The following is a 26724-nucleotide window of genomic DNA, read 5'->3' on the forward strand; positions in this document are numbered from 1 at the left end:
ATCTGACTATGTCCAAGACTATACATACGTTCTCATAATTTTATGAAGGTATCTTACAGATTAACCGACATAAACGATATAAATTCAGCCATCAGTATCAAAACCGTGGAAATTTGTGGTACCGATTTTTTCCAGCTTTTACATAACAGCATATTATTATCACAAGCAAATGCCTATTTAATATAATTATGTCACTTCATATGTTGACCGATATTTTTGATAAAAACTCAGTAATAGCCACTTAGGTCATCATTATATTTTTAGGTATGTGGGGTCTTGAAAGTTTTTATTCCGATTTCAACTATATTTAGATGAAAACTACACACTTTGAAGACACTATTTGTGTAATTTTTGATACCAATATCTTCATGTCAGGTTATGGGAAAAAAAGTAGACTTGGTTGCAGTTCGATTTCGCAAATGTCATTTTCAAACTGTAATCTATGGTTGTAACGGTAATGTTAACCATCCAATTCGAGTTCTAGTTGGTCGAATAATGCCTATGAAATGTGTATTCGCTTAAAAGGGGAGCATGGTCTTTCTCTCTATCCCATTTTTATTCCGTGCGCATAGTATCTTAACGTTGCCACGAATCCCACCCAGTAGGAAATGTTGGAGATTCCATAAAGTGCACATATATCTACACACATAAATGAGCGGCATGGTGAGCTTGGTCATGTCCGTCTTTCTAAATGCCCGTCTATCTGTATATAAGCCAACGAGGTTCTTTTTAAGATACCGCTCTGAAAATTTTCACTCTTTTCTTTAGTCAAGAAACTGTACAATTGCACAAATGGCTAAAAAGATATCACTATAACACATAGCTGTCGTATAAACTGATTAGATTAAACTAGATAAATAGAGGAGGATTGCACCGCGACCTAAGGTCGGTTGTGCCCTCTCCTAAGTCACAACTACTCACTTAGCTCCAGCATGTTGATAAATTTCAAACATGAATCCAAGAGCCTTTATCCTACGCATACAGACTGATATACAGTCAATTGGCAGGTATTTTGGCGTTTCAGGCTCCATGTTGCAGAACCGTCAATTCACACAAGAAGTCAAGGCCATGATGTAAGGAATTTTTGAGATTGCAATGGCCAGTGTAGGAGGCGACAAGTAGCCTGTATTTTTCCCTTGGAAGGTTGATTACATATTTAAACCTTTTAAGGTTGTAACCACACATTTGTAACTTGGCATGGAGCATGACATGGAGTTATTGCCAATACCTCTCCCTATACACTCCTTTATCCGTATGGAGCAGCTTCTTTATGGTAAGGGAACCAACCACAATGATCGGTTCGGATTCTACCATGTTGATGAATGCGTTGGAGCGAGCGAGCTCATCAGTCAGTTCATTGACGGCTCTGCCATTGTGACCGGGCAACCATATAAGGTACACCTGGTTACGATCTGATAGACTGTTCAGACGTTCTATACACTCCTGCACCAATAGCGGCTTCATCTGGTATGCAGAGATCGCTTTTAGTATCGTTTGACTGTTGCTGAGTATAACTATATGTTCTATGCACCAACTTATAGCAAAGACCACTGCTTGGAATATACCCTCAGGTATGAAGAGTTTTGTGAGTGGTCCTGCGACTCCTGCGCCAATTCCCTTAGACGTTTTCGAGCCGTCGTCGGCTTACCATATGATTGTACTATCCTTAAGCAGTAGCTCGAGAGCAGAATCGACCGATTCGGCATTACTGTTGAGGGTAACCCTTAACTTTCTTAGTGGACACTTTTGGTAAGGCTGTCCCTTTAAAGAAGAGCCAGAGGTATTTCGCCACTTAAGTCTTTCACACGCTGGGAAGAGTTTATTTTACCTCTGCCAAACCCATTTGCTGTCATTTGGAGCAGTGTGTATTTGGCAACCTGACCGTTTACTAGGTGAAGCGGTGTGAGATCCAGCAGCACTTTCAGCGCCATCGTCGGACATGTGCGCATGGCACCCCACCCGCAGATGCAGGCGGGTTTTCGCAGTTTCGATAGTTGAAGCCTTACTCTGAAACCGTCGTTCTATTTGTAATAATCGGTCATACGATCATGGTGTACAACCACCTGACAATCCTTGACTTGAGGTCAGAGGATTTACCAGCTAACCGATAGATAAACGATAAGTTCTTGCAAGTAATTGTTTTTATTGTTATTATTATTATTATTATTATTATTATTTAATTAGGAAAATATACAAAATACTAAACCTAATGGTAAGAAAGGAGTACAAAATACTGTGGCCATCGCCTCACAAGTTAACTTCAAAACGTTTGGCATATAGTATTTTTTAAAATATCCGAATTATATATTCTGGTCGAGCCACTATATCATTATAGCTGCCATACAAACTGACCGATCAAAATGAAGCTAATGATTTTCAAAAAAGATCGTTTTGCCTTCTTATATAACTTGTCATGACAGAATGATAAAAAAAAACTCGCTATGTGACAATTTAAGGACTTGTTTTCCCAAAAGCTCCCATTTGAAAATAGCAGAAAGTAATTTATTTACCTGAAATCCAATTCGCTTAACACTTTCATGACTCTATTTCATAACTCCTGCGCGAGTATACGCATTTTACGATTACACAAAATAAAATAGCTGATTTTTATTTTCATTTTCATTTCTGCCATAAATGTCAATGCAATAGACATCAGTGTAATTATCAGCTTCGGTTAGTGCCAACGGCAGAGGTGCATATGAAAAGCCGCAAATCGCGCCACTTTCCAAACAACGCGCACACCTACTCACACAAACGTGCAGCTGCAAATGTGTCGCTGTGGCCCCCATTGATGTCGAAAACACAAACACTCGCACAATGCACCGCAGCGGACGGGAAAATTAAGTGTTGAATATTGCAAACTGCGGTTTTGCATAAAGCGGACCATTGCCATAATGAGTTGATTACGTCGACGCTGAAATCCCGCGTGCAACATCGTGGCCGCATAAAACATATCAAAATTCAATGACAGGAAACGCCCGGGAATGAGTTTGCGGGCGAAAGAGTACACCTACTACCTGTGCACTGTAGTTTTGGGTGTACTAAAAAATTGATATGAAGTTACAATTGCATACATATTGGTGGCATTGAATGAGTGTAGCCGATTAATGCACCTTTAAGCCAGTTTTTGATAAATTCTATGTTCAACAATTGGGTAATATTCGTTAGGTATAAATTTTATACTGATCTTACACAAGGTAAGATCGCCTATATTATAGGTACTTGACGGAGTAAAATCGGTATCAATTCTAGTTACTGGCACCAACGGTTGAAGAAAGTTCTTTTCGTCGGACGTCACTTCACGCACGTATCTAGTTTTTTTCAGATTCTGCCTCTTCTGGAACTATTACAATTTGTTCATTAATTGACATAACTCTTGACTGAGTACACAAATTATGATCCATTTCGAGGCCCCCTATTATTTTAAAGAAAAAATACAGAAACTTAAAATTTTTTATCATTCTAAAGAACATTTGGTGCCATTTATTTCGTGAAGATTATGTCTTTGAAATGTTGGCCGCGGTTACTTCTAAGATGGTCCATCCGTTGAATCCAATTTTTGATGACTCGGTCGAGCATTTCGGCTGGTAACTGGCGAATGACACGCGTGATGTTTTGCTCAAAGGCAGAAAGAGCTTTCAGAGTTTACATATCCCCTCAGGGAAAAATCTAACAGTGTGATTTTGATGGTCAATCCGGCCGACCCAAACCGTAAAATTATCTGCTCACCTAAGTGTTTTCTCAATAATCTTTGACTAATTCGATGTGTGGAAAATGGTGCCGTCTTGTCGCCGAGATCACGAGCTTCAATTTCAGGTATCAAATAGCCGGTTATAATGATGCGATAATATAGATTGAGGGATTTTCTTCAGATTGCCCGTTGAGCCAGAAATGGGCCCCATAGCTGAACAAAATTTGGCTGGCGTGATTTGTCAAAAAAATGCTATTGAAAAAGTATGTCTACTTTGATCACCCGTTATGATAACTTTCCAAGGTATATTTATTATACCATAGAAGGGTATAAAAAGATTTTTATCTTGATTTCGATTGGTCAATTTGTATGGCAGCCGGTTATAAACTATAGTAGTCCGACGTTGGCGGATCCCACGAATAAGGAGCTCCTTGAAGAGCAAAGGACGTATGTAAAATTTCAGTTTGATATCTCGAAAACTGAGAGGCTACTTGAGATTTAGTCCAGATAAAATTGTTAAATAATTTTTATCAATTCAAAGTCCGACAAAATAAAGATATGCATCCTTCTACCTGAGTTGAATTAAGATGTCCATATCTCTTAATTATTACAGATATCATGAAGCCAGGAAAAATACAAAGAGGTGTTTACGAGTATAAAGAATTCTTGAGAAAAGTTCTAATGAAATATATATAATAATTTGGAGTCTAAAAATGATAAAGCACAGCTTCAGCTCAGCAGCCTATCAAAAAGTATCACTAAAAATAATTTTGACCGATAATTACTTGAACTCAACCCACTGTGCAGCAATTTCATTTCGACAATTGCATTGCGTTATTTGCTTTCCTTTCGGCCGCCACCGCCAACGTGGGCAATTTTTGATGTAAATTTTGTATTTACGCATTACGCTACTCTATCTACTCTAGTGCTGCAGTTTAGCATTGTTTATTGCGAGTATTTGTTTTGCCACGTAACCGACACATGCAACGCCAGGACACAATATTACTCACATAAGACCGAATTGTACTGGCTTAAGCGCCCAAAGCAGCTGTCAGCGCAATGAACAGATAAAAATATTAGCGATGGGCTTGTGAGCACTTTCGATTATCGAGACTCGATGATTAATGTGAAGCGCTGAACAAATTTTATATTTAATGTATTTGGGAACGGGTTCAGGGACTTAAAATACGATTAATTTTCGTAGCGCGAAAGTATGCATCTGGCAAAAGTTATATAAGTATTAGCTCCTTTTTTCAATGTATACTCATCAGCAGTTTTTATTAATGTGAACTCTATACCATATTGAGATACTCGTTGCAAATGTCACCTCTATCATGAGCAGCATCACATGTGATGGCAATAAATATTTTTCGAGTTTTGACATGATTTGACGCACTTACGATTTTAGCATTATAATTTGAATTTTTTTGATTCGCTTAGCTTACAGTTGATGCGGCTGATGGCTGCTGTTTACCATAATTCACATAACTGTTATATGAAATATTAGGAATTGATTGTTAATAGAGTAGTCGGAAAATTGGGATGTTGCGTTCTGCTCAATCCAAATATTGAATTTGAGTTGCAAGAATGGTTGTATAATTGTAGTTGGATAAAGTTTAAGATTTTTTTAGGTTATTGGTAGTATTCCATTCTTCTAAATTTAATGTCTCGTACGATTTACAATATATACTACCTTCGAATTTTTTACTGAGTTATTTTATTGCTTTATCGATTAAAATGTTTGCCATGGGAAGGATCATTCGGAGGCATTTAACAAATATCACGAACTTTGGTCCGGTTTTATACTAAAAAATGTATTTGCTGACCTCACGATAGTCACATATAACCAAAAACCTATCTGAAACTCCATTTCTGCAGCAATATTTTTATACCCTGAACAGGGTATATGAAGTTTGTCACGAAGTTTGTAACACCCAGAAGGAATCGTCGGACACCCTATAAAGTATATATATAAATGATCAGTATGTCGAGCTGAGTCGATTTAGCGATGTCCGTCTGTCTGTCCGTCTGTCTGTCTGTATATATACGAACTAGTCCCTCAGTTTTTAAGATATCGTTTTGAAATTTTGCAAACGTCATTTTCTCTTCAAGAAGGTGCTCATTTGTCGGAACGGCCGATATCGGACCACTATAACATATAGCTGCCATACAAACTGAACGATCGGAATCAAATGCTTGTATGGAAAACTTTCACATTTGACAAGATATATTCACGAAATTTGGAATATATTATTTTCTAAGGCAACAATGTAATATCCGAAGAAATTGATCAGTTAACTATAGCATATAGTTTCCATGCAAACTGAACACATAGTTACTAACAGAAATGCACCTGCGAAGGGTATTTAGCTTCGGTGCAACCGAAGTTAACGTTTTTTCTTGTTTTAAATTAAAATTGAATGTTTTCGAAGTGAATATGTCATCAAAGAGAGAAAGAAAAAATCACAAACCCACCTTGAAATAAGAGGGTGGCCAAATCGTGATTTTTTCTACTTAGCATATCTTTCCCTACTTACATATATGTATATAAGAATTACTAAGAACTTTTGTTCTCTAGATAGGTTAAGTTAGGTTAATCTGGTGGGCCAATAAGCTACGCTTAGACCAGTTTTGGTTCTTTGCTATACCAGCTGGAGTTCAGTTGCGAGGTCCATGAGGAGTTATCATCCTTTAAGATGACTGCGCTTCACGCGAATTTTTAACAGACTCCGCGGCCTCACTATCACTTCCTCCAGTGTATCATACCGTGAGGACCCCAGAAGTTTACAGCTTAGTCTTGCCAATGCGAGACAAGCGCACAAGAGATGCGCCATTGTTATCTTGGTCACTTGCTCTAGACATTTATCGGCTGCATCCTGCGGGTGTGTCGTCATCAGACAGTAATTAGTTAATATTCCGATCAAGTTCCTACAGTTTCTTCTATCGAGTGCCAATAGGAATTTTGCGTATGATCTATCTAGCGTTTTGCATATGACTATTGCAGTTTTGCACCCAGGTAGCTCGTTCCATCGGGTTTTGATTTTCTTCACCATGCTTCTGTCTAGATCGTCTTATAGACAATGTATGATCACGTTTTCGGGTGTTAGTTGTACACCATTCTTGGCAATCTCCTCCACTACTCGATGTGTTAGTGATCAGGCACACAGAAGAAGTGAAGTTCCTTACTTCTGGCAACACTTTCCACTGATGCCATGCTTACCAAGACAGTTCAGGTCGATATGCGTTAGGAGGTTACTGCCTTGAATGCAGTTTGGCAGTCTACATACATATATGTTGACTCTGGGATTGGCTGCATGTGCATTAGAGGCCGGCTCCACTGCTATCGCAATAGCAAAGATGTCTGCCTGAAATAAATTGCAGTGGTTCGACAACTTACATGGTGGCCTTATGCCTAACTCTGGACAGTATCTTCCCGTTCAGTGTTTGCCCAACCACCATTACTCACCGAGCTATACCCGAAGGTTCAAGGGTAAATTCTCCTGCAGTCAGTAGTCGCCCCGCCGATTTTGCTGCGCAGCTTACAGCGAAGAGGTCTATAAATGGTAGGTTTTTCTCACTTTTTCTTCTACGTTAACCCTTTATTGATAACGGTAATTCGTTTTTTCTACTGAGGTAAATAATGAATATAAACAAAATTGTACATATGGAAATAAAATAAAAAGCATTAAGACTTCTTTTAGTCCCAAACATTTTAGAGAAGCGATGCCACTTATTTTAAAATATTTGGTCAATAAGATTAATTAAAATATCAAACATCACAAAATTTAAAAACTTCATGATTACACTTATTTTTATGCACAAAGTTGCCACCCGTTTCAAATTTGTAATTACATAAAATTAATAAAATAAGCGTACCATTTCGATTCTAAATCAAATACACTTTAACAGTTTCGCAGAATATATTTTCAAATTTTTGAAGGTTGCCAACCATTTTTATTTTTTAAAATTTATCTTCAATTTGACTAAAAAAATAAATATTTTATTTTTGGACATGATATAGAAGTGAGTTTTAGAGTGACATAGAAATTTAACAAACTTCAAACTTACACTTATTTTGTTGTACAAAGTTGCCACATGTTTAAAATCTGTAAAAATATAAAATTAATAAAATAAGCGTACCATTTCGACTTCATATCAAAGAAATTTTAGCAGTTTCGGAAAAAAATTTTTCTAATTTTTTAAGGTTGCCACCTCTTTGTAATTTTAAACAAATTTCTAATTTGAATAAAAAATGATATGTATTTTAACATGATATAGAACATATTTAATAAGTCATTTATACACATATGCATATAAAAATAATTTATGTGTGTCATAATAAAACTGTAACGGCTAAGATATGGCAAAAGAATTTACTCCATTTTCTAATGAAAAGAAAAGTGAACTCTTTTCACAAAAGTCACACCATTCTCTTAGTGACATATATTTTTCCCGCTATTTGTTTCATCCCCTTCTCACTTAACTTATGCAAACTTTAACTTTACTTATTTAAAAACAAGTTTTATTAATTCTTGTAATTTTTGAAATTGTGAGTCAGTGCTTTCCCTAACAATAACTCAAAGAATATGTGTCAAGTTGGTACTGCTTGAGGGTATTTAGTACAACAAGAGTGCTTTATTTACAGTAATATGTGTCATTAGGGTGTCAATTAGCTCTGAAGTTGATTTTTTTCTTTTTTAATCCACCTGAGATTTCTGTTTTTGCTCCAAAAGTTTTCCATAATTTTCTAATGGTTTGCATTAAAAACATAAACCTAAAACTTTAAAAAAATTATATTATAATAAAAAAATTTCGACTCTACAAGACAGGTTGTACTGATTTTTCCATCAGAGGAGTTATGCGCAGTTAAAGTTATGGTTCAGCAATTATTCTTAATAAAGGTAGACCTTGTCGTATGAGCAACACAAAACATATTAGGCACGTGGACGAATGCCCAGTACACTTGACACAGAAATTGAACTGCGTCTAACCTTCAAAGAAGTGGTTTCATCAAAAAAAAAAATCAGATTACTGTTAGAATTAGAATTTAGAAAATTGTTAGACTATAATTTTTTCAAGTTTGTAGGTTTATTTGCCTCGGGAAAAAGAGGAACGCAAGCGTTAAAATATATGGTAACGAGAAGTAGTAGATATTGATATCATCGGCCTCAACACCCGCGCCGTTAGTTCTGCTTTCTCCAGGCTGGACAAAGAAGCAAAAAAAATGGGTCTGGCAGTGAACGAGGGCAAGACGAAATATCTCCTGTCATCAAACAAACAGTCGTCGCGCTCGCGACTTGGTACTCACGTCACTGTTGACAGTCATAACTTTGAAGTTGTAGATAATTTCGTCTATCTTGGAACCAGCGTAAACACTACCAACAATGTCTGCCTAGAAATCCAACGCAGAATAATTCTTGCCAACAAGTGTTTCTTCGGACTGAGTAGGCAATTGAGAAGCAAAGTCCTCTCTCGACAAACAAAAACCAAACTTTATAAATCACTCATAATTCCCGTCCTGCTATATGGTGCAGAGTCTTGGACGATGTCAGCAACGGATGAGTCGACGTTGCGAGTTTTCGAGAGAAAAGTTCTGCGAAAGATTTATGGTCCTTTGCGCGTTAGCCACGGCGAATACCGCATTCGATGGAACTATGAGCTGTACGAGATATACGACGACATCGACATAGTTCAGCGAATTAAAAGACAGCGGCTACGCTGGCTAGGTCATGTTGTCCGGATGGACGAAAACACTTCAGCTCTGAAAGTATTCGACGCAGTACCCGCCGGGGGAAGCAGAGGAAGAGAAAGACCTCCACTTCGTTGGAAGGACCAAGTGGAGAAGGACCTGGCTTCGCTTGGAATATCCAATTGGCGCCACGTAGCGAAAAGAAGAAACGACTGGCGCGCTGTTGTTAACTCGGCTATAATCGCGTAAGCGGTGTCTACGCCAATTAAGAAGAAGAAGAACGAGAAGTAAAATTATGTAGGCAATGTTTAAGTTGAAAGTAATATCCATTTTTACGCCTGATAAATTAATAATTTCAACAGAAAACCTGTGATTTCAGGGGGTAAAAAATAAAAAAAGAATCAGATAGGGAAATAGCGGACACCCTAATATATAATAACCTCAAAACAAACTTATTAAGTGAGTTCTACAGCTAATTCAACGAAGTTTTAAGCTAAGTTGTATTCTATCCTATATACATTTACATATGTATGTGTCTGTTTTTTATTAATTGACCCATTTTTTATTATTATTATTTTTATTAATTAACCCAGTGGCACAGCTTTTCTATAATGCAAACAAGAACTTCACAAACTTATAAGTTAATCACTCGCACATTGATAAGCTTTATATGAATAGAGTATTGTCAACTATTATGTAGGTGTACAGGATTTAAAATGCCCTCAGGGGAGGAAGAGTCAAAAGTTTACGCCAGTAATAGAAACAATAAGTATGTAGGTACAAGATAGTACAAAAATGGGTAACTTTGCTTAAAATGTAGTCGAACTTTCCACATTTTCATAGAATATAGTGTGCTTCCATAAACTTTTATAAAATGTGTCAAATTTGCGATTTAAAAAACGAAAATTACAAAAATAAAATTAGAAAACTCTAAATCAACTACAATGCTGAAAGTCGCAGAGCCTTTCAGTACAAACTCAGCTTTAACGCTTTCTAACACTTGCCTCATATAAAGTTTAATGCGACTAATGCGAAATAAAAATGAATATTTCCACCACACTTTTATAACACCTCACACTCTTTTTTTAATTGTTTTCTTTAATTTCGCCTGAAATTTTTAACCAATTGCACACACATAAGCTGGCCGCGTTAAAGCCAATGGATTACTGTTTTTATTACATCAACAAGCTTGTGTACTTTTTCTCAGTAAATCACTCGCTGGCGTTATAATTAAAGTACATGATATGCAAAAAAATTAATATGCTGCAAAATATGAATGCAAATTGAACCAGAAAACTATTTCAAAATGGAAATGAGCTACCGCTTTTTCTAGCTACACATTTTTGCCCGTTCGCTCTTTTCTGTCGGTATTCAAAAGTAATTTAATGGCCGCAACAAACCTAATTGAAGCATTTGCAATCTGAAATTGTATTTTAAGTTTTTGTGCATAACTTCAGTTGACGCTTTGCTTTTTAAATTAACTTACTTTTTGTAATTTCATTTATTGTAACCGACACAGTGGCACAAGGCAATTGAGCTAATTTTTCAGAAATTCCGACATGTTTTTCATTTTATAGAAAATGTAAACATCAACGCGAAGTTCCAGTGAGTAATATTTAAATGTCTTGTATTAAAAATACATATATACATACATATGTATATATATCGTCACCTAAAATGCAAAATAACGTAACAACATCTCCGAACATTTACAGTGAAGTGAATAAAAGACGAAATATAATGGAACAAGAGTGAAACAATCTTTTAATATTGGTTAAAACTGGTTTATATCTGAGTGCAGAACCTGCAAATGTTGGGCATATGTAATATTATGTATGTAATTTGAAGTAGTGAACCGTAATCAATTAGATACTCAATTTCGAATTTTTTGATGATACGATATTTTGCATTTTAGGCGACGATATAGTAAACCTGTAATAAAAATATGAGCCGCTTGAAGTATAAACCAGAATTCATTGTTAATGAGACAACTATGCGCAAAAAAAATACTTCTATTTATTTGCTAAATTTTTATACACAAAAATATTTCGAAAATTATTTAAAATCATTATTAATTTCACTGATGAGCTCAAAATGTCAAGCCAATGAATTAGAAAGTTTAGTTGCTCTAAAATCTATACAACAAACACTTTTATCTACCGATATCCTAATTTTTCTGCTTCAGTCAGCAATTTTTCCAAATTAAACAAGTAATTTGATGTAAATAATTTTTTAAAATAAAATATTATTTAATATAGTCAGAACATATTTAGAAAAATTAAAATTTCTAAATTTAGAAAAAATTTTTATTAAAGAAGTAAAATATCTAAGCTCTTTTCGTTAGATCACTTAAGACGAGATCCAACACCACATGCCAAAAATTTAACGGAACATAAATAAAAATAGTTCTGCTTGTGTGGTTAAAAATAATCGTTTATACTTTGCATTAACTATAAAAGATTAATTTAAATTGAGTAATACACAATGAACATACTTATTATTTTGTTAATTTATTTTTACTATTATATTCGTATTTTCATATTAGTTATTACATACTTTTACTTTGCTCCACGTATGCTGACTTATTTCTAAATTCAAAAAAAAATTGTGATCTGTATCGTTCACAAGCACCTTTTAATATATACGATCTCATATCTTTCTACTTTAGGAGACATACCGCGTATGAGTAACATCACATTCGAGTATTAAATGTGTGTTACTCATACGCCCTGGACTACCTATTAGCATTATGTAGCACTTTAAAACTGTAAACACCCGAAAATATATGTTACTCATACGCCATGTATGTACAACTATCTTTACTCCAATCAATGCTGTAATGGTACCGCCAAGCGTATGAGTAACTTCCCATTAGAGTATCAAATGTGTGTTACTCATACGCCCTGTTCTACTCAATGTTCCAGCATTGGTTAACAACTCCTACTTACGTATATCACTCATACGCTCTGTACTTCCGATGCTGCACTCAGTAGATACTTTGATGGTAATGCAGGGCGTATGAGTAACTCACGCTTTGGAAAATACATATAAATATCTACCCAAAGAAAATCACTACAACTAATCATATATTATTAACTCCATGCCACTCCACCACTTCAAGTACCCTTCTCGCTCATCTAACATCAATCAACTCGCTCGCTTATATATACATATACTCAATCGCTCTCTATATAAAAAATATATCTACCGCCGCATATTAAACTCTTTTAAAGTCGCCATTTCCTCTTTTTTTTAATACTCTGCAATTTTTGCAATTTTTCAGCTCATCACGCACTGAGCCACCAGATCTAGTTGGCATTATGCGCGTCACTGATGACATGATTGATTCATTGGTTTGTCCACCGCCACCATCGGATCCGCCCGTAATGAGCGAGGAGATGATATCCGGTTTAATCGTGCCGGCGCCAGGTTGGAGTAAGTACAAATATACAAACAATGTTGTATAAATACATATATATATATAGACACATAGCTACAAAAACTAGCCATAAAAATATTTATGAAACGCCCAAGCAAACTTACATAAATCGCTGTGTGCTTGTCTGTGTGCTTGCCTAGCTTATGCGTGCTATGTTGCCGCAACTGTAGTGACGTGGCTTATTCGCTTGCTGCTTGCATAAATAGATTAAAAATATGTCAACTGTCAAAGTGCAATGAAGTTGCAATAAAATGACGCGCGCTCGCAAACACACACACACACATACATACATACTAAAAAACACACAAACATAAATACGCACACACAGAGACATAACTACGCATACACAGAGACATAACTACGCACATACAGAAACAAAAACTTATAGCCAGCAATGTGCTTTCGCGCAGCAGACATCAAATAGCAGCGCGGCAGTAAATTCGGTTAGCGCTGCATCAGCTGGCAACGCCGTGAAAGCTGTGTGCGCTTTTCGCTGCAGCTGCCTGGCTGGCTGCAGGGTAAGAGGGATGGCGTTATGCTCCTTGATTGTGTTAAGTCCAGCAGTAATTCGCTGAAATTGCGAAAATGTATTCATTAAAATTTCAGCGAACTGTTGGTCAAAGTGGAATAACCAATACATATGTACATTTGTGTGCGTACATATGTATGTTTTATGTATATACACAACGTTTGATGATTCAAAAATCAATATTTGATTAGCAAACGCGTTGGCAAAGGAAGAAAGTAAATAATTGGTGCGCATAAATTTTTGAAAAGCAAATAGTGGTTTGGAAGAGTGTATAAAAAGCTTAAGGTTTTTCTAAAAGCTGAAAATTGAATAATCTATTGGTCAAACATTTATAGAAAAATAAAGGAATAATGCATTTTAGTCAAGAAAAAAACACTGAATTTTTTTTATTTTTTATTTTTATTTATAAGGGTTATTGAAAAATTTTACAACTCAGACAAAAAAAAACTTAGGAATAGAAAAAAGTTATATGCTCAAAATTCCAAATAATTTACAAGTTCATTACAAGTTCACCAGGGCCAATAGATACGATTATTATGTTCACTCTATTAACGACGACTTAAATATTAAAATTGCACTAAATTAATGATGTAAAGAAATTTACCGTTAAACTACCTAACTATCGAGAACTTACTATGAAAGCAAAATATTTCCAACAAACTCTTATATTGAGATTCTATGTTGCTCATTCGCCACGGGGCATCAGATAGTTCTCCCTCAAATATACCAGATATACGCCATGTAGAACCAGAAAACAAATAATTTGGCTTCTCATTGTGATAAATCGTTGCAGCTTGTATATTACTTATATGATTATTATAGAAATGTAGCGAAACTTCAAGTCCTTTGGTACTAAATTCGTTGAAATATTAGTTCATACGTAGCTACAGATTATCACAAGACCGCCATCTGTCTCATTAAAGAAAATGTGTACATACTTTATTGGATATCAGTAACCAATTCACTCTTTGTCAGATTAAAGAAATTCTCTGGCTTGCTAAAGAGTTACTCCGAACGCAATGGACGTGACCAAACATTTTTTTCTTTACTTCCTTTAACGAAAGTGGACCATCTATTGCTGTGTGAAACCAAGATTCAAGACTAGAATCCTTGATCAAGAAATCTTACTTGTACCATCCCTTTCAGTTTCCAAGAAACTGCTGAAAACCGTTTGAAACTTCATTTATTAAGAACTTGGAACCTATCGTAGAACTTGCTATGAAGCTAGTAGTGGACCTGAATAATTAAAGTTGTGAAGACCAAATTATAAAAAATAGTATTATGTATAATTCTAACTCATCATCGTCTAGACAATATTGGCAATTGTCTTTCGAGAAGGTGTGTATTCTTGGGTGCGAAAAGAGCCACGCAACCTGCTGAAAGCAATAAGCTCACTCGTTTTCTTTTGAGTTCCTTGAGTTGATTTGGCTGAGCAACGCACTGCGTGATGTAAGGCTCATATGTTCACAAAACCTAAACGAACTCCGATTTCCTCATTTCGAATTGATTTCCAATCAGACTTTAATGGAACCCCTCGCTTGAATACAATAACTTTAGCGAAGATAAAGTGAAAGTATTTCCGCATTTATGGCTAAATGTTCAAGGTTTTAGCTTTCCTCTATTAATAAATGCAAAATTTCAAATAAATGAAGATTATCTCTTTCAAATGTTGGCCGCGGCAACGTCTCTATTGGTCGATTCGTTTAATTAATTTCCGATGACTCGTGCGAGCTTTTCGACTGGTAATTGGCGAATGACACGCACTGTGTTTTGCTCGAAGACCTGAATCGAAGCGGGATTGTCGGCATAGCCTTTAGGCTTTACATATCCCCACTGGAAAGAGTTTAACGTTGTGGTATCACACGATCTTGGTGGCCAATCGACCGGTCCAAAACGTAAAATTATTTGCCCACCGTTTTCTCCCAATAAATCCTTTGATCGATGCGATCTGTGGGAAGTGGCGCAAATGTCATCGAGATCACGAACTTCAATTCCAGGCAACAAATCGGTTATCGGTTGCCACTTACCATAGCGCGATAATGGTCGCCATTGACTGTAACAGTCCCATAGCATCATTTTTGAAGAAATATTACACACATCATATCAAACCGTTGTTTCTTCTGCATAAAATGGCAGATCTTGAGTCTCTTCAGGTCTCACTTTGACTGTCCCATTGAGACAGAAATGGCCCTCATCGCTTAACAAAATTTGTCACGAAAGCGTGGGATCTTCTTGGAACTCTTCCATAACCCATAGAGCGAAGCTATGTCATTTAGGAAGCTCGAACAGCATCAGTTCTTGTACAAGGTATATCTTGTACCCTTTAAATTAAAGATCTCGACGTAAAATGCGCTAGGTCGTTCGTTACGACAGTCCAAGTTGGTGCGAAGTGAGCCGAATTGACTCTCCATGGCCTTTGGCTTGGTCTATTCGGTTGTATATTGTCCAATAAATAATGCTGTCTCCATATGGATTATGGTGCTGTGAATAGTACGCTCAGTAGACCGATTATATTGACCATAAGTCTTTACAGAACGTGAGTTTTCGTAATGAAGTTCAACGATTTGTAAACGTTGTTCAGGCTTCTCAAAGCTTGAAATTTTGTCCACATTTCAGTTTTCAGTAACAATTTAGTAATATTATATTATATTTTTACATAATTACTTAAGATAGATTTGAGTTTTTCTATGAAATATTTCTGAGTTTTATTTTTTTTTCATTAAATGTACCTTCACCATGCGCACCTATGCCGTAATCATCACCGCCTGAAAACAGTAATTAGTTTTGCCTCATATAGTTAGTCTATATTTTACGCACACACATATACACATGCACGTGAAGCATTGTAATTACTTTAAGAGTGCGCCAGGTAGCCTGCGTATGCAACTTTCATCCCTCCCAAAGCCGGTACTGCCTTCCTTTTATTTTATTTTTTATTTTATTATTTCCCTACACATTGCATTCTTCACTTTTTTGCACTTCTTCTGCTTCACAGCTACTCGTGCAGCATCCTTAAATGTACGTATGTGCTTGCAAGCGCAGCTGCAGTGCATTATTTGACAGTCTTCGAGGCGTCGGTTTCGCCCGGCCGTACATTGCCCATATGCCAATGTGCTTTTAGGAGCCGAACTACCCGCCACTTGCGAGTGCATTTTTAGTGCTCCACAGTTAGTTGCATGTCAGTTGGCGCTTAATGCCGCTTATACAGTTAAGATAAATGCCACATTTCGCCACGCTTAATGATGCCACATACCAACTACTAACTCCTCGCCGACTTGCAACAACTTTAGCGTTGCAACGTCATTGCAGCACACAGGGAAACCTACTCGCTCTCTAGTTCATAAAATAGAAAAAATAGCATATGCTCGTATTCATATATATGTGTGTGTGTGCTCTTATGTGTTGGAAACACATCTGGTTAGATGGAAGAATTCGTTTCCCGCTGAATTTGTTGCATTCTTGCATGCGTGTAAATAAGTGCACCGCATCCAACTTAGCGTTATTTGAAATTTACGCTCATTGCTGTGTTACTTGTTTAGCATGAATGTTGTAATTTTAGGTATTTTTCATTGTTACGTGAGAAACTCCCGTAAATAACGGTGTTAATTTGGAGAAGTTTGTCAGTGAAATGTTGGTTGAAAAGGAATTTCAAGCAATTTATGTGGTTGCACTAAGTAAAGGTGTGTGTATTGGGGTATTTGTTCTAATTGTTCAAAAATTCCCCGAAAGTACAGTTTCTTTCACAAAATTCCCAGTTAGTTGTCGATCTATTTTTCATAAAATTTTTATACAATATTCACAAATCAATATCAAATTTCGTTATTCATCTTTGCTTTGAATAATATTTATAGGTAATTCCTTTAAAACACCTAGAACTTTACCATTTTCAAGTAAGAAATAGCTCTAAACTTCCGCTTTGTTGTTCTTCAGGCGGGTAATTGCTAAGTGAACTTCTTCAAGGTCGCGCAATGGAACGTTTGCCCCATCGTCATCGATTGGAGAATCGGGTTCACCATCTCCCGGTGTTATGCTTTCACTGCCATTTAGCACGCCGGAGTAGTGTTCCCTCCATAATTTTGGTATGCTCTGGGCATCAGTTATTAGATCACTTCTGGAGTTTCTGCAAATGTATGCTCCTGTCTTAAAACCATCTGTTAGTCGCCGGGTCATATCATAGAATTTTCGGACATCACCCATGTCGGCCAGCTTGTCAAGCTCTATTTGTACTCAAGCATTTCATGTATCTCGTTTTCTTCCTAAGCTATCGGTATCTACCCCATGACCTGTTGTACCATTACGAGGTAGGCAGTCTGTTTTCTCTCTACGGTTTCTTACGCGGCGGCTCCCAAACCCAGCACACAACCCTGAAGAGGAGATGTTTCGCTTTCTCACTTTAGCTCGCCTTCAAACGGATGTTCTTAGGCTACGCAGAGGGTACTTGGTCAAAGACCGGAAGCTGAGCTGCTTGAGCCTTAAGTAAAAGAATCGTTTCGGGCCATTCTCATCAGTAAAAGGTATATTTGCTTCGGTTCATCCGAAGTTAACGTTTTTTCGTGCTGAAGCTACATCTAGAATCAATTAGAATCCAATTTGTAGCAAGAGGATACAAATACTATCTAAAGCCCGTTGATAACAGGCAGGAAATCGTAAATGATGTTCATGCCTTTGTGCTATCATAAGTAAAAGAAAACTTAACTTGCTTTCCAATAAAACAACAGCAATAGCAGAAATAAATGTACCGTTAATGTACGAAATAATCGTTTTGACACTATAAACTTTGCTTTAACTAGTATATTTAACAAATCCCGTGCGGCAAGTTAACGGCTCTATAAAGTTTTATTTATTATGTGAAGTTAAGTTAAGTTGAATTACGTTGAGTTGAGTTAAGTAGTATTTTCATGATTTGTGGAGATTTAAAGAAACTTTTCAGCACACACATGGCACACAGGCGTTGACCGACAATGCCAGATTTGCCCAACTGCAAATACACGCACAAACCATGTATGTAGGAGTATACGTATATACATATATGTATATAGTAAAACGAATGTATAACGGTAAAAATACATATATATATAGAGGCATGCGAAGATCTGCACTTTGGGCACTTGCATTCAACTCCAAAGTCCATTTGGCACCACCCGTACACACATATACATGCGTTTGTGTGCGTTCATGTGGTTGATATATATATATGTATTTATCTAGATATATCTCTTCATTATGCTCATTTATTTGTGTACATTTTCTCTTTGCAGATGGCACCGGTAAAGATTTATATTCACCTGAGGCCGAAAGCTCACCGGCACCATCATCCGTTGAACCGACACCAGCACAAATGGTCGCTGCCGCCACCAAGCCGACCTCACGTACGAGCAGTTTCGAAATTGAGAATCTTCTCAAGACCGCAGAGCAGGTACGTGTAAGGCTAACGATCTCTTATACACATACACATACACACAGTCACAACCATGCTCATAAAAACACCGAAACAGACACACTCATATCTATCATATGCTTTCATGTGTATGCATGTGTATGCATGTGTATAAGCATGTGACCAACGGCAAGCGCCGAGCGCCCACACACCGAGTCTGTGAAGCGTAAAGTTGTTGCCGATTGCCAGCAGAATGAACTTTCAACTGCGTTTATAGCGGTTGTTGCTATTATTGTGGTGGCTGGCGTTGTTGTTGTTGCTGCTGTAGACACACATGTGCCGGCAAATTGCACGTAAAACTTGAGAGTTTTAAAACGAGAAATAAAATCGGGTAAAAAATAATAAAATTAATCTGCAAGTTGCTCCATTACTTAGCATTTGCGAGCGTTCTAGCATGTTTGTCTGTGTGTGTGAGCGCCGCTTGCTATTGCGTTAATATGTTTATATGTGGCATATGTGCATATGTATGTATGTCTCCTTGTATATACCATACTCATGGGTTCACACGTTCATTTGGTGGGTCCTAGTATGTGCGAAAGTGTGTTTCAGTATTTCAAAACTGGTTGAGAATTGCATAAAAATTCAAATTATCTTTTATTTTGTTGTTGCATTCTTCTGTGTTGTTTAAGTTTGCAAACATTCTCTATATGTTGAGCACTTGCATATACCGTATGTGGACTTTTCATGCTTTATTTTACTTAGAATTATTAGAGCCATATTTTTATAAATTTCTTGATATAAATATCTATGTAAGGTTCTTCAATATATAGTATGATAAGGCCCATATATATACGTAAACCTATTTTGATTATCGGCAATGCATATTCAAGATTTATTTTTAGAAGTTTTTGCACTTAAAATCACATCACAATAATTTTTTTTACTGCCATAAGTTCTGTAACAAGCTCTGGTTTATTCTAAATTTTTACACTTTGCTTCACACAAGCCTTCGAACGGTTTGGCCATTGAACAATAGTAGCACACACAGTTTCTCTTGGTATTGGCGACGCTGCTCGAACCAAAGATTTATTGAAACTCACCAATTTCCTATACGATTTTCTACAACTCATTTTCTCCAACTCTAATGACAAACTGTAGTCGAATGCTTTGAAGTCTAGACTACCAGTCAAACAAACATTTTCAGCTTAAAGCCAGAAATATTGCTTTTTAGCCGCAGCTGGGTGGTTTTCAACTTTTGTGCTGAAACAGAATCTTGCTGGAAGAACAATGCACTCCAACGGAAAAAGTATTGCTTAACTGCTTTAGCACACCTTCTAAAACATCACGCTGATGAACTCTTGTCCCAGTTTTAACCCATTTTTTCACAGAAGTGAAGCTGTGTAATGCAGAAACCCTAAACCAAACTACCGGGTTTATCCAGAAAGTAATAGGACTGAGTCGATATAAAAAAATTTATTGAACCAATCGTTACAATTCTTTAAGAACTTTCAAAACAGGTTCCTTCTGTGTCGATGCAGCGCTGCCAGCGCGATTTCTAAGCATTGAAGGCGTCACGGAAGGCATTCGCCTGGATAGCCTTGAGAGCCGAGCTGCATGCTGCTTGGATCCGCTCTGTCGTCTCAAAATGCTTGTGCCACTCGGAATATTGTCTCATTGTCTCGCGATCATACTCAAAGATCCATGACTCGTCGCCTGTAATTACGTTTCTTATTGGCATACTTCCTTGGCACACTTTTGGTACCATCTTCGCGCACCCCTTGCGCATGTTCAAGCGCTCCGTCACAATGTCATGAACAGATATTGATAAATTGACTACGTTAAAATCTTAAAATAAAAGTTTTTGTTTTTTAAATAGTTTTTAAGTAATTTTTGACGTTTTGTTTATAAAATTTTCCTCAACATAAGTATTTTCATTCGAAAAAGGGATACTTCATAACTGTTGACCGCATGCTACTGAAGATGTCACTTGCATCTCTTGAGCCTAATTTGCTTCAAACGCGATGTTAGAAGCCTAGCTGACTAGCTAGCCGGCTTGTGAAAATTATCTCAAATAAGTCTTGACAATGATCTGTGATCCGTACCCACTTCCCTTGACATAACTTTCTTTTTTTAACAGCATTCTTGCGAATGCGTTGGCGAACGGCTTTTATGCCTGAATTGGTACGAACCAAGCGAGGTAGAACACTTGTTATTCTGTCCTCAACTGTAGAACTTTGAAAAAAACTATCAATAGTAGAGAAAATAAACACACTCGAAATATTAAATTTTGGTAATATTCAGCTTTTTGAGAAGATTTTTGAGGAGATCATAAATTCTATTTGAGCATTTTCAACACTTATGTTAAGTATTCATCGAAATTATGGTTTTTTAGCTCCCCACTCCATTGCTAGGAAGCGAAAACAAACCCCAAAATGATTAAAAAAAAGTAGTATGAGTATGAGTAGACACAGCACACAAATTATAATAAAAAACGAATGGCACTTTTTGCCGCGAATTTGTCCTCACTGCATGCATTGTAAACTTTTTAACAGAACTTATGGCAAATCTAAGTATGTACCCTAATGTTTACTCCATCTCTTCCCAACAACACCTCACAAATTATCTGCCTAAACGTAGTTATTGTTTTAGTTTAATATCAATAGAATTTGCATTTAAAATATTGCCTACGTTTAGGCTGGAAGCAAGTAAAAAGCAAGAAAAAAATATCAAATTGTCAGATAAAAATGTGAACTGATTTACAATCGCTTTTTAATTTCATGAAAATTGAATGAAGTTTTTACTGTATAATGACGAGTTATGTAAGATGTAAGAGTGATGTGAAGAAAAGATTTAATTTTTCATAAAATTAGAACTCCATTTTCAATAATATAAAAATTTTGTTTATTTAAAAAATGATTATTTGTCCTATCATCCTTGCTGAATTATCGAAATATGTAATGCTCTTGAAAAGTTTTCCTGCGCTTACGATAGGAAGCCGCATACATCTCTTAGCCGCTAGATTAGTTAAGTGACCTAGAAAATAGATGATCTTATGTAAACATTTGCTAAAATTTAAGTTTTTGGCAACAAGTTTGGCTACCGTAGAGAAGGCTCTTAAGACGCTGCTATCTCTCTAATAGTCACACGACGATTTCGAGTAAATTTTCCGTTACCTCTAAATTCCTTGTGCTAGCTAAAGAGAGGCATTCAGAACCATTTACTCTGTAAGGTGCTGATTTTTTCCACAGTAAAAACCAATATGGTGATGCTTTTCGTTTTTGCTTTTGCGTTCTTTGCTAATTTGTTAGGGCTCTCTGAAGTGCTACTAATTCTATAAGAATAAAAGAAGATTTAGTACCATTGCCAGATGCACAAACTTTTACAGCTCCTTCATAGTAAAATTATCACTTAGTGGTTTTACTAAATCTTTAAGAATAAATTCTAATCCCATAACCATGTTGAGGCTACTTGAAACAATGCTAACTCAAGTCTTCGAACACGACCAAGGAAGAGAGCATACGATAAAATAATTTTTGGATTAGTATAAATAGTGACCAAAAGCATTCCACCGTTAAGCGAGAGATAATTCTGTATCTTACCGACATTTCTCGCTTCTTATTCACGACTTGACGATAGATTACATCTTCTTCTTCTTTACGGATACTGAATCGAAAACCCTCAAAGCTGGAGTATTCTCTGCCATCCGGACAAGATGACCTAGCCAGCGCAGCCACTGTCTCTTGATTCGCTGAACTAAGTCAATCTCGTGTTATATCTCGCACAGCAGGATGGGAATGATGAGTGACTTGTAGAATTTGGTCGACTTTACTTTTCAATTTCCTGGAGTTCCTTTTCGTGCTGTCGAAGGCGGCTTTAAAATCGACGAAGAGATGTACTATATCACTTTGCATACGACCGCGTTTGTCCATAGTACAGTGCCGTAATAATGGCACTTGCAGGCAGCAACTAGATAAAAAACCACAAAAAATGTTTTGTCAACATACAAGGCAACCGGCCGGCCGATCTTCATTAGGAAACACCGGTATAGTCGCCCGAGTACAGTAAAACGAAGAAAAGGAAGTTTTAGACGAGTTCCTATCCAGCCAGTTTCTGAGATGCTTTTGCAGGCACTATGTTTTAATTTTTGGAGCAAAACCCAGGAACAACAAGAAAACATTCCTTGATTAAGTCGACGATGGTGTGCAATACACTTTACCGATTAGATTGAGGAGGCACTGAACGACATTAACAGTTGAGCTATTAACCTCTTCAGTGACTTGTTTCCAGTGAAAGGCGTCCCTGAACTCAAACCACCACCTGTAGCAGAAGATGAGCTCGAGTTACCTTGGGAACTCAGAGTTATCATCATCCAACTTCGTTCTGGATACTGCAGTAGAAAGCAAATGCCTAAGCCATAGTCATAGCCTCTTTAACAGATCGAAAGCGACAAATTTGCCTAAGGTAACGCTTGAAGTTTGAGGAAAGAAGCAGTGGCTTCTTTACGGATGGGTCAAAGCTGTAAACTCCAGCTTTAGACTTCCTGACTATAGCAGTGTCTTCCAAGCCGAGGTTGCAGCCATTAAGGTTGAAATAGATTTACTGCTCCGGAGTGCAGCTTCCTACAGAGAAGTGACCACCCACTCAGATAGCAGAGCGGTGTTATCAGTCTTGAACTCATTAACAGTGCGTTCAGGGTTGCCATCTAACCTGAAATAACTTAACGCTAGGCGTTAAAAACTTCTCTCTCTTAAGATTAGACTGAAACTAAAACTATGGACATAGCCACCATAGGCCATCTCTTTCTGACTAAATTATTTATGAGATCTCAAGTTAATAAGCCAAGGCAAAGAAAATGCGGTATACGTACAACACCTTGAAAATAACTAAAAATAACTATTTTTCTTTTATTATGAATGCATGAAATAAAAATTAAGTTCACCTTTGTTGCCATCACGTCATTCATGCCGCCTCCTTGGCCAACTAATGACAATACACTTTAACATTTTACGATGCAGTTCACACAATTAAGCACACTTACGTTCACACAGTGGGAATAGAACAGAGAGACTTAAGTGCAAGGGCCACAGCAGCCAAGATATCCTTCGCTGCGCACACGAAAGGACATTTGTATTTTTAATACTCAAGCGCAACCAAAATGCTACTTACTTCAAGCAGCCGTTCGCCAAACCAGCGCCAGCGCCAACGTCATAAAAAAAGCAAATAAAGAAATGCGCTTCTCCTCAATAGCTGCTAAGAATATATGGACAGAAAAAAAAGTCGCCTATCCATTCAAAGCCATAATGAAATAATAACAAGAATAGGATCCAGCCACGCAGCCCCGCTGCTGCAGCCATTTCCACAGGGCAGCGGGTGAAATAAATTTACAAAAGTGCCACTAAATTTGCCACAACGTCAACGAAATGTCAAAAGGCTATACAAACAGACCGGCGCACGCGCTCACCAAAACGCACACACCATCTTACCACCACAGAAAGAGCGAGAGACAGAGACAGATGGCAGGGCGTGCGGCGTCAACGGCTACGCAAAGCGAGTTAAGCTTTACCAATTTTATTTTGTTTTTTTTTTTGTGTGTTTCACTCACAAGGACCTCGCCTGCGTACTGTAGGTACACTGGTGCCTCGTACCTCGTACACCTCAAGGACCTTTTGCGCCACGTAACCACACTATCGCACAATTTAAATTTGGCTCACTTACTCGCTATTCACTCACTCACTCGCTCACTTATAGTGTGCTCGAGCATCAATCCTTTAAAATAGAATCAAGGATAAAAGTGTACAACATAAGCTATGCAGCTTGACTGCCAACAACAATGTAGCTGTGAGAAATTTCAAAATAAAAAATACAAAAACAACGCAAAGAAAAAAAACAACAGAAAAACAGTGAAAAAACGCATGAAAGGTGAACAAATGAATCTGCTCGTAAGTAGCATAGCAGGAGCGTGGAGGTGAGCGGCTGAGCTGAATGGCAACAAAGAAAGCCACCAAATGCTCTTTGTTATGCTGAATGGTAAAATGAAACCTTCCTGAAAGTGCTTTTATCATCGGTGGCTTAGGTGTGCATACACTGTGCAGGAATTTTTACGAGTTGGCGGTGATAATAAGAGTTGAGATGAGTTTTCTACAACAACTTTGCGCTTTGAGCGATCTCGGGAGACTACACTCGGGGATCTCTAAAAAAAACACTTATGAATTTAGCACCTTTCGGGCATAGGAATCAAGCATTTCAATCTTTCAATAGAATTTGTAAATTATCATAGCCGTTTCGGCTTACGATCCGTCATATACTCGTTTGTCGACGTATTTTCGATCACGCGATCCATATTCGTCCATAAGAGAGATCTTTCTTCTTCTTTATTGGCGTAGACAAAGCTTACGCTGTTATAGCCGAGTTTACAACAGCGCGCCTTTCGCTCTTCCTTTGCACTGTTTGGCGCCAATTAGAGATACCAAGTGCAGCCTGGTCCTTCTCCACCTGATCTTTCCAATGGAGTGAAGGTCTTCCTCTTCCTCCCAAATAATTTTGAGAGGCATTATCGAGTTGACAGTTCTTGGTCGGATATTATTCCGGTTATGTTCTGGTTACGTAGACCTGTTTGTCGAAAGAAGAGATTTTCTTTTATCCTCTTTTCAGGTTCTATAAACGAATCACTTGACATGCCAACAATTTTATTTTTGGGGATTTTATAAAATTCAGTATATTTTGAGCATGCCAGTTCAATTCACTCGGGTTATGTTCGCACTAATCTAGTTCTATGTGTAATTTCTGGTTTATCAAGAAACACCTCTAGTTCCTTGGATTATCTGTAGGTACGCACTAGAATTTTCAAGTAATCTGGTTCTATGGATCATTTCTGGTTTCTCAAGAAACACTTCGATTTCCTTACATCTGTGGGTAAGCACAAGAATTTCCAACTAATCTAGTTCTATGGATATTTTTTAGTTTATCAAGAGCTAATCTAGTTCTATAGATCATTTCTGGTTTCTCAAGAAACACTTCGATTTCCTTAGATCTGTGAATACGCACACGAATTTCCAACTAATCTATTTCTATGGATCATTTCTGGTTTATCTAGAAACTCCCTGAGGTGTACAGATCATCTGTGGGTTATCAAAATACATGTCTTTCAAAAACTCAAACAAGTTTTTCTCAGTGTAAAGTTATGCATTTATCAAGGACTACATAAAAGTACTGACAGCCAGCGAAGAGTCCACTTCCTTTAATGACACTTTACTAAATAGGTGAACCTTGCACACATAATATTTACATACGCACACACACGCATAAAGCTCAAGTGAAAGAATAAAGCCGATAAACCGAGATACATACAATCGTAAAATATCATATATGCCATGTGGCAGCACCTCTAACGGATGGATGAAGAAAAATATAAACTAAAGACTAAAGAAAAGCAGAAGAGCCTACTACCTAAAGTGGATACTCTAATCTCAAGATGAGGTTTACAAGCAAGTATACCAAGGAGACCAAGCGCCAACACGATTAGACAAGCGAAAATACATACAGGCAGATATATATATATATATATGTATATATGTACATACCTTTTTGTCAAATCTATTTGTGAAATTTAAGCGCCAGCTTTTTCGGTGTGAACCCGCGGCAGACAGAGACCGCAATGAGCAAGGCAGCCGCTCACTATTACCGACGCCGACGCCACCGCCAAACAAGCTACCGCTGTCACTTACGCGCCACCGCAGCGGCAGGATGGCAATGGCACCGCAACGCAAGGGCGGCTGGTTGTTGGCGCGCAACGGAACGGAGGAAACGAAGGAAGCTCCAGCGGCAGCTTATGCAAATGAATGCCGCCAAAGCAGCAGAAACAAAGCGCGCAAATCATTTACATAATGAAAAAGCGTAAAAGGAAAAATGCCAAGAGGCAGTGGAGCGCAAACAAGCGGCCCGCGGCATGTGGCATGTGTGTTGTATATACGAGCCATGCGAATGATTGTGGGCCACAATG

General features: G+C 37.4%; 1 protein-coding gene across 1 annotated transcript in view; it reads left to right on the plus strand.

Moving 5' to 3' along the window:
• The window catches only part of LOC120777048 (protein still life, isoforms C/SIF type 2), a 334899-nt gene that overhangs the window by 260364 nt on the left and 47811 nt on the right, over positions 1–26724 (plus strand). The window contains exons 10-11 of the mRNA XM_040108159.1: positions 12664–12815; positions 18607–18764. Of these exons, the coding sequence (XP_039964093.1) occupies positions 12664–12815; positions 18607–18764 (310 nt within the window). The remainder of the gene's footprint in view (positions 1–12663; positions 12816–18606; positions 18765–26724) is intronic.

This window comes from Bactrocera tryoni, chromosome 5, assembly GCF_016617805.1.
Source record: "Bactrocera tryoni isolate S06 chromosome 5, CSIRO_BtryS06_freeze2, whole genome shotgun sequence".
Classification (NCBI taxonomy): domain Eukaryota; kingdom Metazoa; phylum Arthropoda; class Insecta; order Diptera; family Tephritidae; genus Bactrocera; species Bactrocera tryoni.